The sequence below is a fragment of the Rhinolophus sinicus genome, linkage group LG02, assembly GCF_036562045.2.
Source record: "Rhinolophus sinicus isolate RSC01 linkage group LG02, ASM3656204v1, whole genome shotgun sequence".
NCBI classification, from domain to species: Eukaryota; Metazoa; Chordata; class Mammalia; order Chiroptera; family Rhinolophidae; genus Rhinolophus; species Rhinolophus sinicus.
The window spans coordinates 183,146,341-183,166,419 of NC_133752.1; the positions used below are offsets into that span (position 1 = coordinate 183,146,341).

Below are 20,079 nucleotides of genomic sequence, written 5' to 3' on the forward strand. Positions count from 1 at the left end.
ATAGGCAAAATGAAACCCTTAATTAATAGTTAGCCCTATAATGGCATCAGTAATCTCTTTGTGACTTTTTATAGTTATTCAGCTGATATAAAGATTGTATAATATATGAAAAAGTGATCTCCCCATTTGGGGCTCATTCTTCATATATCATGTCAGATTTCAACACAAGGAATTCTGAATCACTGTCTGGGTGGCTGAGTTGGAAATACTCTCTCTATACTCACTACCTGCATTCTCAAACCAGGAATTCTAGTGCAACTAACTGGAATTATAACCAGCCATTTTCAGTGATCACCTGATACTGAATATTGAAAACTAGCTTTCCTGAGCCTTTTATTCTATTTACTTTGAGAAGGAAAACTAAAAGTCTACGTCATAGTATTTTCTGAAATTAAGTGACACTTAACAGTAAGCATGGTATTTCAAAGTCATTTGCTGTATTCCTCACAGCCCTTCGTTTGGGTCTTCCTTAGGTATAAAGTACCTGTGGGACATTTCTTAGGAATTTTTACACAGAGCAGTGGCAACATTTTGTAAAGTCTTTCATTAGGAAATAAATTCCATATCACAGTTATTACAAACAGTAATTTGGTTTTTTTTTCCCTGTTTCCAGTTAGGAGACATGTCTTTAAGTGATAATGCCAACATGTGCTTGATGACTATCATCAAAAAGCTAGCTGCCTTGAATGTCACAGAGAAAGAATATAGAGAAATCATTCATCGTTCACTCCTGGAGAAACTGAGGAAAGGCTTGAAGAGCCAGACAGAGGTACTGGGGCTTGCAATTGTAGCAGTCTTTTAAGTGCTATTAATACTATCTGTGCTTTTCAGTTATGTTTTTATTTTTCCCTACTGCTGCTTAGAAAAGCCGTCAGGGTTTAGTACATTTAATTAAAATACTTGATTGTGTAAACCAAACTTTTAACAGGGAAGTAAGAATGGAAAAGAGAGCAATCATATCTGATTTTATGTAGTTTGTTTTTACAGTGGGAATGTTCTACTTTAAAAAAAAATTTTTTTTAATGATTTTTTTGTGTTTCTTTGCATTATCTAGGAAGCAAATTTTTTTTTTAAACAAAAATTTTGTTTTCTCAACTTGGTATTTGCAGAGTGTTCATCAGGATTATACCACACTGCTTTCCTGTTTAATTCAAACCTTTCCAAATCAACCAGAATTTAAAGACTTGGTACAGCTTACTGATTTCCATGATCCAGAAATGGACTTCTTTGAGAATATGAAGCACATTCAGGTAGAGTACAATTCTGATTTTTTTCCCCTGCCTATAAAATAAGCATTTCAAACAGTTCTGTCTCATTTAAAAAGATGTATTTTAATTTTCCAAAAGGTTTTGAACTTCTCATTCCTTAGTCTTCATGATATCAGTCAACTTGAATAGGAGATGATCATTTCCTGGGGTCTGATTTCCTTGGTGGTATCACCAACCACAATAAGTGTCGCCTTTCTCTGCCGTTTTTATTGATTTTTTCCCCCTTCTTCCGCCTCCCTCCCCCCCATTCCAGTTCAAGCCATTATTTCTCAGTATAGTTGTGTAAGACATAGCTCCCTGGCCCATGCTGATGTTATAGGCCTTACGCCGCCCCCCCCCCCGCCCTCCCCGCCAGGCAGTCGGTTGACCTGGTCGTCAGTTGGCCACTCACAACAGCTCACAGCAGCTCTCGCCAGCTGTCAGCTGCTCACACACAGCTGCTGGCCACTCATGCTGGCTGCCGGCCAATCACACTGGCCATTGGCTGCTCCTGGCAGCACACAGTAGCCCACGGCAGCATAGCAGCCCGTGGCAGCCCACAGCAGCTCACGCCGAGCTCCAGCTACTCATGGCAGCCCAGCTCCAGGGAGAGTTGTTGTTCACAATCTTAGTAGAGGGCGCAGCTCACTGGCCCATGTGGGAATCTATCCAGTGACCTCGGCATTAGGAGCACAGCGCTCCAACCACCTGAGCCACCAGAATGGCCCCTTTCTGCCTTTTTAAAAGAAGTTTCAGTGCTTTTGGATCCATTGTTAAACAAGTGCTATGGATTATGTTTTTAGAAGCAAATCGAGGCACAGGTGTTTTCTCATGTAACACAGACTGTATTTCATTCCTTAATCTTTTCATGGAAAAGGAATATGATAACTGAAATGGAGCTGGTCCTAGGTGAGATTATTCAGTAACTCATTCAATATTTTATCTTACTCATAGATCCACAGGCGAGCAAGAGCCTTGAAGAAACTGGCAAAACAACTAATGGAAGGCAAAATCATGCTGTCTTCTAAATCTCTCCAGAATTACATCATGCCTTATGCCATGACTCCAATTTTTGATGAGAAAATGCTCAAGGTAGGGCATTAGATCCAGAAACCAGTGAACCCCTACCCATACCATGACACACTTTCCCAAAATGTAGGTGAGGAATGGCATCTGAATTTGGTGGTATGCGTTTTGATGTCATCACCATAGTCAGAGGCTTAGAGTAGTTCTAAAGCCCGTAGCATTGTGCCGGGCACATAGAAAATGCTCCATAAATGGTGGCTTTTATTTATACTATTGCTCGCTCACAAAGGCCAACCACAAAATATTGCCACTCTTAGAAATGACCACATTCCTAAGATGGCATACTTTTATTTTTGTGTCATAGGACTTAATTCTTATAAACTCCACTAATCAGCAAAGTAGTTGTTTTCCCAAATGGCTCATAAGAAATGAAACAGAATAATAGCTACCTTTTCTTTAGCGCTATACCAGATATAAGCGCTATTATAAGTACTTGACTACGTAATATGACTTCTTCCTCACCACAGCTCAACCCTATGGGTAGGGACTGTTATCACTATTTTACAGGAGAGTAAACTGAGAATAAGTGAGGTATGTAACTTTCTCAGAGACATACCGCTTTCCTCTCTGCACAGCTCTTTCCTCTCTGGTACTCAGCCCTGTGGACTCTGGCCACCATTGCCTCAACTCTGCCTCCTTCACTCAGGCACTGGGCCCTTCTGGGTTTCCCGTCCCATGCTCTGACCTGACAGTTCTCTCTACACAGTGATTGGGGTCATTATAAAGCACACTTCATTTGTTTCCCTCTTCTCAGCGGTCACTGCCCTGCACGGTTTGATGTCTAAAGTCTGAAAACTGTTGTTTCATGTATTTTTGCCTGTTTTTCTAGTTTAAGGTATGAGGATAAATCTAGTTCCTCTTTTCTATCATGATATTAAAGAGAAGTTTCCAAGGCAGTGTACTTTTGTATGTTGAGCAGTGCAGTCTATAGTTAATTTTGGCATTTGTCAAGTTTTACACATTGAATTTACTTGAAACTATCAGGGTGGTCTGAGTGGAAAGAGTCCAGAATATGTTACTATCCTTTAGGTAAAGGAAGGTGTCATTTCTTTAATTGACAGCATCTTTTCCTAGAGGTAGGGGGTGGAAATGGAGTATAGCTTGGGCATTCTTTCTTTTATATAATTGCTGATCACCTAAGCTTTTTAATGTACCATGTTAGCTCTGTATTTTATTAGCAAATGCTTGCTTTATGTTAATGCTTTTGATTTATTTTACAGCATGAAAATATAATCATTGCTGCCACGGAGATTATTGGAGCTATTTGCAGACATCTCTCTTGGTCAGCATATGTATATTACTTGAAACATTTCATTCATGTCTTACAGACAGGACAGATCAATCAAAAGTTGGGTGTCAGGTATGGTCAAACTTCTTATTTTGTTTTATTTTTAAAATTTAAATTTTGGATTATTTCCTGAAATAGTCTCTCTGTAATTTCAGTGTACTTTTACATTGTATTAATGAAGTTATGCTAATGTTTGTTAAATTCAAAAATACCTAAAACTGGTAAAAATAATTTTAATGTTTATACGTCTTTAAATTCTTTTAATTATCAAATGATCTTATTAATCAAATGCATATTTCTTGTACCTTTTTTTTAACAGTTTGCTAGTAACAGTGTTAGAAGCATTCCACTTTGACCATAAAACTCTTGAAGAACAAATGAAAAAAATTCAGAATGAAGAAAGTAAGTTTTTAATACTTTCTTAAACTAAGTTTCCATCCTATTTTTGGATAATTTATGATAATGAATTAAAGATGGCAAAATTCAACTTATTTCCCTTTTTTTGCTCTTGTGGCAGTAACCAGTGAATGAGTCAGGAGAAAGTTAAAATGAATGGTTTGAGTATTCTTATAAAAACTTATTTAACAATAGAGAAGGCCAGTCTAAATAATTTAGGTGGGGAAATCTGAGCTGAAGGTTACTTATTTACATAGAAATCCAATTTTATTGCCTTCATGTTTGGAAAGAGCATTAAGCAATGAATGCAAAGAAAGTATAAGAAAAAGATTAAAAAGCGGAGCAGTAAATAATGAAATATAAAGTAGATACCATAAGAAAAGATCATCAAACTAAAAATAGATATTGGAAAAAATTATAAATTGACAACCTCTGACAAGTTTGATCAGTGAAAATAGAAGGCATAATAAATAATACTAGGGATTTTAAAAGGTCACAACTAACTAAATGATAAGTGTAAAATAATATGATCTTTGTACTTATAAATTTGAATACTTGGCTGAAATGTACAAAATATAAGAAAAATAAAATACAAAAACTGACTTTAGAAGAAGTAGAAAATCTGGATGGATTTCTAAACACTAAGGAAATGGAATCTGTAGTTAAAAACCTCCTCCTAATGAAAACGCCAGCCTGAGACTGTTTTATAGGCAAGTGCTACAAACATTTCAAGGAATAGGCAATTTCAGCCTTAACACCAGCCATTTCAGCTGATTGAGAAAAAGGAAGCCCCCATAACCCTTGAGGTTGGTAGAATTGGTTAATGGAATTTTAACACATTCGCATAAAAACATGCGATTATCTAAATAGACACAGGGGAAACGTTTGGTTAAATTCAATATATATTCATGATAAAAGCAATTATCAAGCAAGGAATAAATAGAAATTCCTTTAACCTCTTGAAAGATGCCTTTTAAAAACTTAATGTGACATTATAGTTAATAGTAAAGGATAAAAAGTCTTTGCTTTAAGACCAAAATGAGGCAAAGTATGATACTTGCTGCTAGTACTTATATCGAATGTCAAACTAGAAGTTCTAGCCAGAACAGAAAAATAAGGAAAAGAATGAACACTCAACTAGAACAAGGTATTTATCCTAATTGTTTTGGCTAAAGACGTTGAAATATTCTGGCCCTTAGTTTGCACTCCTCCAATGTTTTTACTCCAAATTTTCTAATTCTCTGATTCATAGTAAAATCACTCTAGAACCACACTAATGAATAGAAAAGACTGGTTTGAATGTGTAAGAACCACTGGTGTTTTAAACAATGTACTAAACCTCCTTAATAGTTTATCTTCAGTCAGTTGAATCTGCATTTTGCAATTACACATAAATAGAAACATTAAAAAATTAAAATACTTAATTTGCTTAACTCTTTTCTTGTTAGATATGATGGAAGTTTAAAACATTTATTGAGCACCTACTATGAGCTGGGCTTTTATAAACATTACCTCATCCGTCCTCATAAGAACCTTAGTTATTAGTTATCCCATATTTTTGATAGAAGAAGTTAAGTTTCAGAAATGTAAAGTAATATTCCCTAAGCTACACAGCCAGTAAACAAAACAAAGGCTAATAGCTACCATTTTTTGAAAGTCAGTGAAGTGTCAGAAATATATTTTAAGTGCTTCATAGACTTTATCTCATTTAATACTCACAATAGCCTTGCAAGGTAGGTGCCCTCTCCATTTCACTGGTGAAATTTAACCCACTAGGGTTAAATTAATTGACCATAGTCACATGGCTGGTTAGCAGAGCCAAGGCTGGATTCACCCCACAATACTATACTGTCTAATTTTCTGTAATAAACAGAACTCTACCGTAAGGGACCTTTCTGCGTAGGCTGCCATTATGATATTCCTGCTCGTGAATGTCGATTTTTGCTTTTGGAAACCTTCAGCCTCAGTACTTTAGAAACTTTCTTTTGGTTAACGATCCTCTTACCCCACTGGCCTCCCAGTGTGTTCCCAAAATTCACACTCTTTTATAATTGTCAATGTACTTGTCTGTATTCCTCATTAGACTCTAAACTGTGAGAAAGCAAAAAACCATGGCCCTCTCATTTATTAAGGTTTCCTTTGCCCTTATCTTGCCTACCCATCGTTGGTGACTAGATATTTATTATTAGATATTGGTAGAAAAGATTACTTAACTGTGTTGTTTTCCTTATTTGATTTAAGATGGCTTGTGTTGTTTACTAAACATAGGCACAATAGAAGAGATTGAGTTGCCAGAGCATGAAGCCATGGAATTAGAGCATATGGATGAGGAAGAGAAGGAAAACAGATGTAAGATTTTGTCCGACAACAATGAAGAACTAGGAAACCCTGCTCCAGGAACAGCAGCTAATGAAAACGAGCGTATCACCAAGTCCATCTCTTCCCTTCCTCAGAATAAGGAAGAATTGGAGAGAACAATTAAAAATATCCAAGGCACCATAACCGGGGATATCTTACCCAGGCTACATAAATGCCTGGCATCTGCGGTAATTATTCTGTTTGGGGCCCAGCACGTCTGCGTGAACTGGGGTGTTTGTGGGGTCCTGTCAGACTGAGGCTCCTATTATCGATTGACTTCAGCTTTTGGGTTTTCTTTTATCTCAACATTTCACAATCCACCTTTCTCTTGTCTCGTCATCTTCAAGTTCAACAGAATTGCAGCTAGGCTATGTTCCTTCTTTATTGTGATTTTCATATGGTAGGTATATGTTTTTCTATCTCCAAAGTATATATTAAGATGACTCCCTCTTCCAAAACAGGTTATTAAAAATTAGTCTGTTTCCTTTTTCTCATTCTTGGAATGAAAAACCCAACCCATGGAATGAAAAACCTGTTGTTCAAAATTATCTTCCCCCCGTTAACAGGTATAACATTTAGGAGTGGATTCTCCTGAAGCCAGAGCCTGCCCTTCTCAGTATAAAACATGGGTTGGCAAACAGGCCATTGGCTGAATCTGGCCTGCAGCCTGTTTTCTTAAATAAGTTTTGTTGGAACACAGTGATATGCATTCATTTGCATGTGGTCTAATTCTGTTTTTGCATTACCACAACAGAGTTGAGTTGCTTCAACAGAGACTAAAAGCCAAAAATACTTAACTATCTGGCCCTCTACAGAAAACACTTGCCAGCCCTTGCTAAAATACTGACTTGGTCATTTTATGTATTAGTAAATAACCTTCTTGTATGAGGCACTGTATTTCCTGTGTACCCTCAATGTCCCTCAAACACTTTGAAATCTCAACTGATACAAATTTTATATGATTTTTATGAATTTCAGAGCAGTCTTAACCCACATCGGTAAAAATTTGGCTATATTTTTTTTCTGGTTGCTCTTTTGAAAAAAACATTCCTATTCCTGTTATTTTTACAATTTATAGAGGGTTATTCTCAAATTGCATAATAATGTTTGTTTCTTGAGGCTCCAAACTTAGAAATGCACATAAGATATATCAAAAGAGTTTATTTTTCAAATGAAAAGTTGCAGTGTTGGTAGGTTCCTGATCCGTGTATTTCCGTTTTAGTTTAACCTGAACTTTTCTTACAGTCTAAAAGGGAAGAAGAACACAAGCTCATAAAATCCAAGGTTGTGAATGATGAGGAAGTAATTCGAGTTCCTTTAGCTTTTGCCATGGTTAAGCTAATGCAGTCCCTCCCACAAGAAGTTATGGAAACTAATCTGCCAAGGTAGGTTGTGTGACAAATTGGGAAAGTTCCGTGAAACTCAAAAATTGGTTCTTTCTTCCTGACGTTTGAATCTCTTTTGTCAGGAAGAAAAGTGCTGTCACAATTTGCTGTGGTTTAGAATCCCAGTTGGGAAATTTGGATTATGAGCAATTAAGAGAGAAAAGGATGTGTAGAATTTTATTTGTCTCTGTTTTTATGATTAGTCATTTTTTCCTTTCTCATTTTCTAGTATTTTGCTGAAAGTGTGTGTCCTCCTCAAGAACAGAGCACAAGAAATCAGAGACATCGCACGCAGCACTCTCGCAAAAATAATAGAAGATCTGGGTGTGCACTACCTACAATATATTTTAAAAGAATTACAGACAACCCTTGTCCGTGGATATCAGGTAAACTGCACCATGTGCTTAACATTCAAGTTGGGTTGGGGTTCATATGTTTACAGTTTGAACACTGTCAGTCACGGTGCTTTGGGTCTATCTTCAGTAAAGCTGATCCGCTGAGATAGCAAGCAAAAATATTCAAAAGTTTCTAGTCAGTATTTTTAAAAGCTCCTATATTTGATTTTTGTAAAATTCCTTTTAGACCTAGGTTACATTACCTCCAATCACTTGATACCAAATTCTGCATCCTCTGAGTTCTTAAAAAAAAGAAACTCTAGTTGAATGTATTGCCACAAATGTGAACAATAAAATACGAACTTGTTTGAGAGTTAAAGCAGTTGACGTAAGTCACAAAAATAATCAGCTCTCCAGGAGGAGCACACAGCTCTTTGAGTCACGTGGCTGGCCAGCTCCTCACTATTCCCAGTGTGGGCCCTGGACAGGTGCCACCAGCAGCATTCGGGGGCTTGTTAGAAATGCAGCATTGAGGGCCCTGTGCCTGACCCACAAAAGCTGCGTTTTAATAAGATCCCTGGGTGATCTCAAGTTAGATGAACACTGTAGCTTGTTCTTCTCAAGTTCAGCCAAGACTCCCAGTAGTTAGCTTCACCTTCTGTGTCTTAACTTGTTCATAGGTACGGCTCCTACTCTCCACGTGATGAGTCTGACACACTAAAAATACCACTATTAATTTTGATAATCTCTCTTTGTATAGTTTTTTTAGTGGCTGCTCTAGGGATTACCATATACAAACTCACTTTTAATAATCTAGTAAGATTCAGTGTTTTACCCCTTCAAGTGGAACATAGAAACCTTTACAGGTCCCCTTCACCCTTCTCCTTTGGTTTTAGTTATTCATGTATCACATCGCCACATATTGAAAACTTTTTAATTTTTGCTTTTAATTGTCAAACGTATGTTAAAGAATTCGAGAAGAGTGTTCTATTATTTTGCCCAGATAGTTATCATTTCTATGGATCTTCCTTCATTTCTGAATTTCTACATTTCTTTATGGCATCATCCCTCTTCAGTCTAAAGAACTTCCTTTAGCCATCTGGTAGAGCAAGTGTGGTGGCAGCAGATTCTTCTCATTTTCCCTTATCTGTGAATGTCTTCATTTCACCTTCATTCCTGAAGGATATTGACACTGGATGTGTAATTCTGCATTGACCTTCTTTCTTTCACACTTGAAAAATGTTGTACCACTTCCTTCTGGCCTTCCTGATGAATAATCCAGTTATTCATCATTGTTTCCGTCTGAGTAATGCATTGTTTTTCTCTGACTGCTTTAAAGACGGTGTCTTTATTTTGCAGCAGTTTGATTATGATATGTCTGAGTGTGGATTTCTTTGGGTTTACTCTGTTTGGAAAGTTACTTGACCTCTCTGCACCTCAGCTTCCTCTTCTGAAAAATGCCAGTAACATAGCACCAACATCATAGAGTGGGTGAGAATTAAGTGACTCAGTACATGTGAGGTATTAATACGTGCCTAGCCCATGGTAAGCTCTGCGCTTCTCAACCAAATTTGGGGAGTTGTCAGTCATCATTTCTTCAAATAATTTTTCTGCACTGTACTCTCTCCTCTTGTGGAACTCCAATGAAATGAATATTAGACTTTTTGTTTTTGTCCCACTCATCACTGAGGCTCTGTTTATATATCCTTTCAGTCTTCTTCCCCTCTGTTGTTCACATTGAATAATTCTATTAATCTATCTTCAAGTTCACTGACTCCTTCCTCTTTTGTCTCCATCCTGCTATTGGGCCTATCTAGTGAGATTCTTATTTTGGTTATTGGGTTTTTCAGTTCTGAAATTTTCATTTGGTTCTTTGTATCTTCTGTTTTTTACTAACAATTTACTTTCCATTTGCTTCAGTCCTCCAGCTAGAAAGCTGGGGCTCTTTCTCTTCTGCTTTGCTATGCACTTCCTACATCTGCACCTATATCGGGCCAAGCGCTGGCAGGACAGAGATGGAGAAAAGCAACAAGAGTTGGCCCACCCTCTCGGAACTGCAGTTCCACGGGAGGAGAGGAGGGTTCCCCTCCCACAGAGTTGGGGGCCACTGCCACCACCATCACCACTGGGGTGCTGAGGGGCTGGGTGAGCTTTGGTGGGACTTGCGTTCTGGTGTTCTTCCCCAGTAGCTGCTGTCCAGGTGTTACAGCTGCATTCTGTCTAGCCCGAGACAGGGCAGAGGGTGCTATCTCCATCTCCCCTGGAACTGGAGCCCCTGTCGGCATCCATTTTTATTCTATTCTTTCAGCCAGAATTATTTCATGACCACTTTGTGTGAGGTGCTGTATTGAGCACTGGGCGTACACGGATAAATACAGTACAGCTCTGTCTTTGAGGAGTCATTCACATTTCAATGGAGCACCTAAGGTGCTAAAATGAGTAGCCCTTTTTTCTCTAGCTACCTGTTCTTCAAGTCCATCCCAGTACTTGTTAAAATAATTAAAATAGGGACCAAAGTACAACTGGTTTGAGTTTTAGTGTTAATCATGTAGACGCTACCAAAATTGTATTCTTCAAGTTATTCTTTATCCCCCCAAAAGGATTTTTTAAAATGGCAAACATTTTATATATATGTGTGTGTGTGTGTGTGTGTATATATATATACATATATATATATATATATATATAAAAGCAAACATTTTATGTATATATATATATATACATATATATATAAAAGCACTGAGAGATCACAAGTAGACACATGAAAATGAAACTGCCTTCACTTTCAAATTCAGTCTGTGTATTGACAATGTATATTTCCTTAGCCTATGATCATTAGCTGATGTTTACCTTGATAACTTTACAATTCAGGAAGCAATATAAAGAATCAAAAACCTTGAGAGGCAGCATAGCATAGTGAGGGGCTCTGGTGCCAGCCCATCTGCTCTCAAATCCTGACTCCACCACTTCCTACCCATGTAACCTTGGGCAAATTATTGACCTCTCTGTGCCTCAGCTTCCTCTTCTGAGACATTCCGATAATGTGGCACCTGATTATAGATACAGAGGGTGAGAAATAAATGATTCAATACATGAGAAATATTAATATGCACCTGGCCCATGGCAAGCTCTTAGGAATGTTAGCTATGGTTACCCTTGAGGGCAAAAACTTACTTGTTTCCTTCATAACACTTTACCTTCTTTGATTGTATTCAACATCTGCAAGCTTCTTAATTCACAGTTTGGTTTTTAAAGTTCGACTCTCATGCCTTTCTTTATAAACCACTGGCCTGGTTTAGTCACAATAATCCTAAGCATGGCAATATGTTTCTGAGCGTCTTTTGTACAAAATGACCATTTGGTGAAAGGATTTTAGATAGTGACATAAGTATGTGTCATTTTTCAAAGCTACTCCCTACAATGATGACAGATTATATACTCTGAATGTTCTCTTTGCAGTGCTTAGATCTTGTCTTTTCTTGTGTGGTGTTCCCAACCATTCATACTCTTATTGTGCATTTCATTTTAGGTCCACGTGCTAACTTTCACTGTTTACATGTTGCTGCATGGCCTCACCAACAAGCTACACGTCGGGGATTTGGACTCTTGTTTAAATATCATGATTGAGGTAAGGTTTAGAGAAAGGAATTCCAAATTTTTTTTAAGTGGGCAAAGGACACAAAAAATCAGTTCACAAAATAAGAGATAATAATGGCCTATAAAAATGAAAATAATGTACTATCTCATCTCTTAGATTAGCAGGGATTTAAAAAGCTAAGACTCAAGTGAAGTGAGATGTGCGCTCGGCCATTGCTATTAGGTCATGGGTTGGTATAGCCTTCCTGGAAAGGAAACTGGCGTTGTGTATCAAGAGCTTTTGAAATAAGCAGAAATTTCAGCCACTTCCAAGAATTTGTTTTCAAAGAATAATCAGAGATGTAGTCTCAGGTTTATATAAAAGTATGTTTACCAAAGCTTTATTTATAACAGTGAAAAAAATTAGTCACAATCAACTTTTTTTTTTCTTTTCAAATGAGGTGTGCTAACGAACTTTCAGAAGCATTTTGAAATTTATTCATAAAAATGTTGTAAACTCATAGCATAGTTTGAGAATTGCTCAACTACCTTAATAATTTGTACATACAGGCATACCTCGGAGATACTGTGGTTTTGTTTCCAGACCACTGTAATAAAGCTGGTCATAATCTTTTTTTTTTTTTTTAAGTATCACTTTTATTTTTTTTTCTGGTACAATTGACATTCAATATTATTTTATATTAGTTTCAGGTGTACAGCATAATGGTTAGACATTTATATAATTTATGCAGTGATTCCCACCCCACACTGGTCTTGTACCCACCTGGCACTATACATAGTTGTTGCAACATTATTGACTGTATTCTCCATGCTGTACTTTACATTCCCGTAACTATTTTGTAACTACCAATTTCTTAAGCCCTTCACCTTACAATCAACTTTTAAAATTGGGTAATTTGATAATTTTGCGGTTAGGATTAGGAAGAGACTAAATTTGTCACACAACCTTTTGTTTATTTATTTAAAAATATATACATTAACATTGAATTAAATGTATTATTTTCAATAACTAAGTTGCAAATATCGTGAGAATTTCTTAAAAAGAAACTAAGCTACTCTTTGATAATGTCAGAGAAGTACCTGTCTGTATATTACATAGTTATATGTGTAAACCTATGGAGTACAGCAGGTACTCGAAAAGCATCATATCGTCATATTGATGAGATGCCACAGGAACTTAACTCTTGTTTATATCGGTCAGCTGATGGTAAAACTGAATTCATTTGTCATCCGTGTGTCAAAACTGGTTCCTATGTCATTTTATTTAAGGTCACAGAACCTATCGATGACACTGAGGACTTACTATAGTCTTCTTTTGTTTCTCATTAGTGTAAACCTTCAGCTGTTTCTATATTTGTTTGTTTTTTTAGTCATTGGTCCCTAACCTATACTGAAAAAAGTGAAATCCAGTAGAAATTCTTACCAACTAATTTCAGTACAGTCCAACTGGCTTTCCTTGGTTTGGACGTACCAGTCCTCTTTCCACTTCTGTGTGTACGTAATTGCCATTTGGCTTTTTTCTTTTAAAGATTTTTAACCACGAGTTGTTTGGTGCCATTGCTGAAGAGAAGGAAGTAAAGCAGATCCTTTCCAAAGTCATGGAGGCACGAAGAAGCAAGAGTTATGATTCTTATGAAATCCTGGGCAAGTTTGTAGGAAAAGATCAAGTTACCAAACTTATCCTTCCACTGAAAGAGGTAAGGACTTGAATGTAATACAGCAGATCTCGAAAAGAGCCTGGCAGGGCAAACCTTCACACTGCACCTGATCACCATTTCCTTTGGTGCAAAGGACACCAATACCATATGGCCACTAGCTGGCAGCCCTGAGTTGAGCAGTCTCATCCAGGAATCAGAGTCCCTGGTGTCAGCCATCAGATGCAGAAGGAAAGGCAATAAGAATTGAAGTGCAGGGAAATCATAGTCAGCAGCTAAGAAGTCACACTGCTGCTCTCAGGTTACCAAGAGGAAGAAAATTGGCATTTGTTGAGCATGTATTATGTTCTAAACATTGTGCTTCATTATCTCTTCTAACCTGCACAACCACCCTGTGAAATCGATGGTGCTTCCGTCTTAGAGAGGAAAATTCAGGCTTGGGAAGGTAGCAAGGAGCATGGGTACGGAGGAAAGTCATGACTTAGTTCCAGATCTTTCTGATCCAAAGCTCACATTTTCCAGCTGTTTCTTTCTGCCTCCTATTGGACAGGGATAGTGTTCTCTGTGCCAGTTACAGGGGAGAACATTCAGTAAACATTAATTTTATTACAGTTTTATGTACTAAGACTAGAGCAAAAAGCACTATCTAATGGCATGAATTAACTATAATTCCAAATGTTTTGGTTCTAGATTAACTCCATCATTTTCCCTAGAAATGCATTTACCCTGATCTAAGAATGTTAAATTTTCAAGGATGAAAAAGAGTCAACAGAGCATATGTAGTTTCCATGTATATTATCAAATCCCTCCACCTTTGCAAAGAAATAGCTTTTAATGCACTTGGAGGTTGACATCTTACAAATGTCACATCATATCTCCAGCTGTGTTCCCTCGGTCCTCATGAACAGAGAGAACACACAGAGACTGCAAGAAATTCAGAGGCATACACACTGCTGACATGGTTATCTCTGGTGTTGAGGTTATGGGTCAATTTGTCTTATATATTCTATCTCTGAAATCTTATTAAGAATATGTTTTTTTTTATTAGAAGAAAACATATTAAAAAGCAAATATATATATTTTAAAAAAAACTACCATTGCAACAAGTCAAAATGCAGTTCTGTGTTACCTTGGCATGACATTTGTGTTTGCCTTCAGATCTTACAAAATACCACGAGTTTAAAACTAGCCCGGAAAGTTCATGAAACCTTACGCCGAATCATTGCAGGATTAATTGTCAATCAGGAAATGACGGCAGAATCCATTCTATTGCTCAGTTATGGTTTGGTCAGTGAAAATCTCCCCCTGTTAACGGAGAAAGAAAAGTAAGTTTGAAAAAAAAAAAGCTATTGTTTAGGTGCTTGCTTCTGATAAACCATTCCATTCGTATTTAATTTCAAGTGGGTTAATTTAATAATTTGCTTTAGTTTAAAAAATATATATTTATCTGAGTTATAAGATGGTACTGCTTTCTGGTATTTGGGCTGAGGTCCTTCCGAGTGGTACATCTCAACATGAGATTATTTTTCTGATGAATGGGGTAGCTAACGTGACAGCAGCCGATTTTTTTGGCATTTCTCTGACACCATTTCTGTTCTGGATATTTATTCAATCAAAAGTTAGAATAGATTTTTTTTTTTTTAGGATAGATTTTTCAATACATACCTCTCGTTCTGATCAGAGATTTAGACCTTAAAAGATTTTAAAATACCTTATTAGTAAGCTTCTTCTGGATTTTGCTTCTGTGTTCTAAAAGACACTCCTTAGCATTTGTTTTCAGAAATCAAAGAAAGGGCGTGTCCCCTTGCTGTTCATCTTCATTTGAATGTGTGTGCATCAGTCTGGCCTCTGTTTCTGGGGTTGTGCTAGTAACCTCGATCTACAACCTGATAATCCCTGCTATGTCTTGTGGTTAAAGGAGAAAAAACCCACAGCAAACAGCACATTATGTAGTGCTCAGCTCTTATCACCAGAGAGGGACATAGTAACTAATGGGAAAGTTAACATATAGTGTTCTTTATTTATTCCATTGTGATTGACAGAAATCCAACAGCCCCTGCACCCGATCCCCGTCTGCCACCCCAGAGCTGTCTGCTGCTCCCCCCAACTCCAGTACGAGGTGGGCAGAAAGCTGTTGTGAGCAGGAAAACCAACATGCACATATTCATTGAGTCTGGGCTTCGGGTAAGAATTAACCTTATAGTGAGACTCACTGCCCACAGTGGGTCTGTGCCTTTTACTGCTCTGCTAAAATTCTAATACTGCACTATTAATCCACTATAAAAGCCTTGCTGTCAACATATTATGGAATATTTTTTAAAAGGTGCATTGGTCCTTTTACTATGTATCTCTTCTATTTCTTATGTTGATAATATAACTCACAGAATGAATGATTCTGACCTAATACTCATTATATGGTTTCATTATTGCTATGCCCATGAGTTTGCACCCTAAACTACTCTAAATTTTTTTAAAAGGTAATGAGATTTTAAAACCACAAGTCTGATCATTTAATTTCCTTTTCAAAGCCCTTCATTGGCTTCCGTTTTTCCTAGGAGAGAGCCAGTGCTTTATTTGGGCTGCAAGGGCCCAGCCTCATACTGTACGACTCCCACACACTTTCCAGCCACATGTGGCTTTCCCTCAGTTCTATGAAGTCTCCACACTTCCTGCCCCAGGACCTCATCACCCATTCCTCCTTCTGCCCAGATTCCTACAGAACTCTCCAAGCAGCCTGCGTTGCCAGTTCATTATTTCCTAGAGTCTGTCTTCCTGGCTAAGATCCATCACAGCAGGAGCGTGTCCGTCTGGGTCATTTCTGCATCCTACGTGCCGAGCCAGTGCCTGGGATCCAAGTAGATGCTGAGTAACCATTTGGTTAGCGAACTTAGAATCTCAGCTGCACAGTGAGCTCCCACCTTCTCACTCACGGAGTGTCTCCCAGGCAGTTTCCCAGTTTTTCAAAAGCTTTGTATATCAAATAGAAAGTAGCACCTTAACATCTCACGCATGTCTCTTAAAATATCTCACCTTTACCTAACGCATTCAGTCTTGTAGGCAAGTGCTATGAAATGTCTTTTTAAAACTTTTAGCTGCTGCACCTGAGTCTGAAGACATCCAAGATCAAGTCTTCCACGGAACGTGTTCTGGAAATGTTGGACCCTTTCGTTTCTCTCCTCCTAGACTGCCTGGGTTCCATGGACGTGAAGGTGAGCATCTTCCTTCACAAGAGCTGTGTCGTGCAAAAGCACCTGGATTGTACTTCTAGGCTCGTGCTTCATGAGATAGTTGAGTTTTTAAAGGGATTTAGGACATCCTGAACCGCCTCTATTCCCTGCATTCAGTCGCTCCCCAATGTAATAATCCCGTATGTTTGGATACCCTTAAAGCTTTAAAAGCCCCTCTAGGAACATTACTTATTTCATTTGATCCTCACAACAGCTTCAGGAGGGTGCGTGGTGGGGTCCCTGTATTCATATCAGCAGCACTGCTCCGAGTCCTCGGAACCATCCAGAAGGCGTAGGTTATCGTTTGTTTTTTAGATAAGAAAACAAGGCCTCAGGCTAATGACTTGCCCCAGGGCATAGATCTAGGGTACTGTGAGCCTCAGTCTGTCAGACTCCATTGCCTACACCTGCCACTTCCTCAGATTGCCTGTTTTACAGGGAAGGTGCCGAGAGGTTAAGTAACATCTCTGTAGTCGAGTAAGTATAAGCTGCAGAGCTGGGTGTATGCCCTGGTCTTTCTGACTCCGGAGCTCTTTGCTCTGGGTCTCATCTCATCCAGCCCAATAAGGCCATCGCAGCAGCCAGAGCAGTAGGGTCGATGAGAGAGCTAAACTAGGGGAACTAGCTCATCCAGGTGACCTCTGAGGTTTGGGCTAGAGGGTCAGAGATTCTCAGGTAATCACTTTTTTATACCTTTTGCAAAGCACTTAACTATTAAATTATAGTTCATTGTTTCCCATGCTTAATTTCTGAGCCAGTTATCTGCTCCTTAAATGAGGGATGGCATCCTTTTTATTTTTATTTCTAACACTCAGTAGAGTTCCTTGAATACATAATATAAGCTTATAAGAACGGATTAAATTGAAGTAATCATTCTAGAAATAAAAAAGTCATTTGTAATGCATTCTTTTAATTGCTAAAATTGGTCAATCCCTACAGTCATTGACCCAGATAGGGTAAGAATATGGCAGGTGAGCTTGGGATGTGTCTTCACTTGTCTTGGAGGAGCAGTTAGTTCTCCTACAAGAGGGAATGAGAAACTTCCCTATGTTCTTTCACTTCGGGCGCAGTTCTCCCAGCCTGGGCTGCTCAGAGCATTTCATTCCTTTAGCGCGATTGCTTATAGAGTCTGCACAGCCTTGGGTGCTGGGTTATTGGGTGTAGTCACTTCCTAAATTGACTGGCTTGGGTTTTGTTTTTCAGGTGATCACAGGTGCTCTGCAATGCCTGATCTGGGTCTTGAGGTTCCCTCTGCCTTCCATAGAAACAAAAGCGGAACAGCTGACAAAACACCTTTTCCTTTTGCTGAAGGACTATGCCAAACTCGGAGCTGCCAGAGGCCAGAACTTCCACCTGGTGGTAAATTGTTTCAAGGTGAGCTGTTTTTACATGCACTTAGGAAAGGTCAGCCCCAGGATTAACCTCAAAGTTAGTTTTCCACCTTGTCCTTTGTGGTCTTGGTCAGATGTTTTTCGATGAATTTGCTAAGGCCAGAGGGTTGGTTTCCAGTGTGAAAAAGCATTGATATTATATTAAGTCCTCATTGTTTCACTGGATCCTGATTTGTGTGCCATCCTGTTAACCTCACTCCTGAAACCTGCAGTGTGTGACCATACTTGTGAAGAAAGTGAAGTCTTACCAGATAACCGAGAAGCAGCTTCAGGTTCTACTAGCGTACGCGGAGGAAGACATTTATGACACTTCAAGACAGGCCACTGCATTTGGTCTTCTGAAGGTATGGTCACCAGCATTGTGGATTTTACAGTTTATGAGCCTCACGTCAGATATCTAGAATACCATGGAACATGGTAGTTTGACTATCTGTAGGCTTCCAAGATTAAGTACTTACAAAGATGATGGTTTTGGTAAATTAATTATAAGCTAACATATCTACTCATTAAAAGGTTTGAACGTGAACTCTATATTAATACTTCCAGGCAATTCTGTACAAACACAAGTATTCTGCCTGTATTTATTGTATTGGACAGTGTCTTCCTTTTTCTTTTTAATTCTGGTGAAATATACATAACATAAAATTGCCCATTTTAACCATTTTTATGTTCTTTTTCTTTTGGGGGTACTTTTCATTATTTCTGAAAAACTGCCTGTGACTACTTTAACATCAGCTTGGCTTACACCCATCTGCAATAAAACATGAAGAGTATGTCTTTTCCTTTTGTATTTTAGGCCATTTTATCAAGGAAATTGCTGGTCCCCGAAATTGATGATGTCATGCGGAAAGTATCCAAGTTGGCAATTTCTGCGCAAAGCGAACCCGCCAGAGTCCAGTGCAGACAGGTCTGTAGAGAACTGACTCCTATAACAAGGGTTGGGCCCTGCCTTCTCTGTTTGGTTTTAGATAGAGAGTTGTCAACATCGACTGAATTCTGAAGATAACTCTGTGTCATATTGATGCTTTATTCTGATACTCAGGAATACCCATCTACACTCCAAGTGTGAGAAGGGTCTCTGCCTTGTCTTACGGGCCTTTCCAGTTAACAAGGAGCATTTTGAGTATAGCCCACCACGTGTAGCATGTGTCGGACAGACAGAAGTACCGGTCCTTCTTCAGCACGATAGCCTGTGGCAAAGATTTCCATCCACAGGTCCGTCGTCGTGGACCACTTCCGCATATCACTGTGTGTCAGGTGCCACTGGAAGAGTGGTGAACCAAAATTTATAGTCCCTATCTTACAGTACACAGGCACAAAACCAAAATTCCACAAATAGTTCTTTAGTTACAGACACATGAGTGCCAGGAGGAAAGAAGTGCTGTCGTAGTTCATCACTTATGAGACACAGCATTACTTATATACCTTAAAGAAAGGAAAAACTCTGACACAAGGGTAAGTGCCATCAGTTGTATGACACATCCCAATTTCAGATATATTAAAATACGAAAACCTGTGCTTCTTAGAATTAATAAAATATGGAAGAGCGTATGATAAGAGTACATGATCAGGTGGAGAGCCACCCTAATGTGAGAGTCGGGGAAGGCTTACCTGAGGATTGGCATGTGAGCAAACTTTGAAGGGAGAACAAGGCTTCACCTCCCAGGTGAAGAGAGTGGCAGATGCCTGAGGAAGGTAAGCCTTGAGGTGGGTAAGAGCTGAGCTTGTTGGAGCAGCTAAATGAAGGTGAGTGAGGTGGGGAAGGGAGCCAGGTCAGGCAAGACCTTGTGGACTTGTTCAAGATTTAGAAGAGCAAAAGCTGTTGAAATCAGTAGGCAGGGGAGTGACGTGAGCAGATTTGTGTTCAGACATTTGTTCATCCCTGATCGTATGAGCACATACCCACCCAGGAGGTGGAAAAGTCTGAAGTGGAAATACGAACTCCAGAGTTCAGGGAGATTTTGGAGTTCTGAGAAGGCCAGGGTGGAAAGGGAAGAGGCTTTTCTTTGGAAAAGTTTCCTGTTAGGAAGAAGGAGGGCCAGCTGCTATTTATTAAGCACTAATTGTATGCCCAGCACTTCACATATGTGACTTCTATTTGTAACTATCCTTCA

General features: G+C 38.7%; 1 protein-coding gene across 1 annotated transcript in view; it reads left to right on the plus strand.

The window, feature by feature from the left end:
• Window positions 1–20,079, plus strand: part of UTP20 (UTP20 small subunit processome component) — an 88,940-nt gene that overhangs the window by 58,083 nt on the left and 10,778 nt on the right. Inside the window, exons 36-51 of the mRNA XM_019732102.2 lie at window positions 614–769; window positions 1,110–1,250; window positions 2,202–2,339; window positions 3,554–3,693; window positions 3,941–4,023; window positions 6,286–6,563; window positions 7,621–7,760; window positions 7,990–8,146; window positions 11,625–11,723; window positions 13,222–13,389; window positions 14,506–14,672; window positions 15,390–15,531; window positions 16,440–16,556; window positions 17,778–17,948; window positions 18,178–18,309; window positions 18,762–18,872. Coding sequence (XP_019587661.2) covers window positions 614–769; window positions 1,110–1,250; window positions 2,202–2,339; window positions 3,554–3,693; window positions 3,941–4,023; window positions 6,286–6,563; window positions 7,621–7,760; window positions 7,990–8,146; window positions 11,625–11,723; window positions 13,222–13,389; window positions 14,506–14,672; window positions 15,390–15,531; window positions 16,440–16,556; window positions 17,778–17,948; window positions 18,178–18,309; window positions 18,762–18,872 — 2,340 coding nt within the window. The remainder of the gene's footprint in view (window positions 1–613; window positions 770–1,109; window positions 1,251–2,201; window positions 2,340–3,553; window positions 3,694–3,940; window positions 4,024–6,285; window positions 6,564–7,620; window positions 7,761–7,989; window positions 8,147–11,624; window positions 11,724–13,221; window positions 13,390–14,505; window positions 14,673–15,389; window positions 15,532–16,439; window positions 16,557–17,777; window positions 17,949–18,177; window positions 18,310–18,761; window positions 18,873–20,079) is intronic.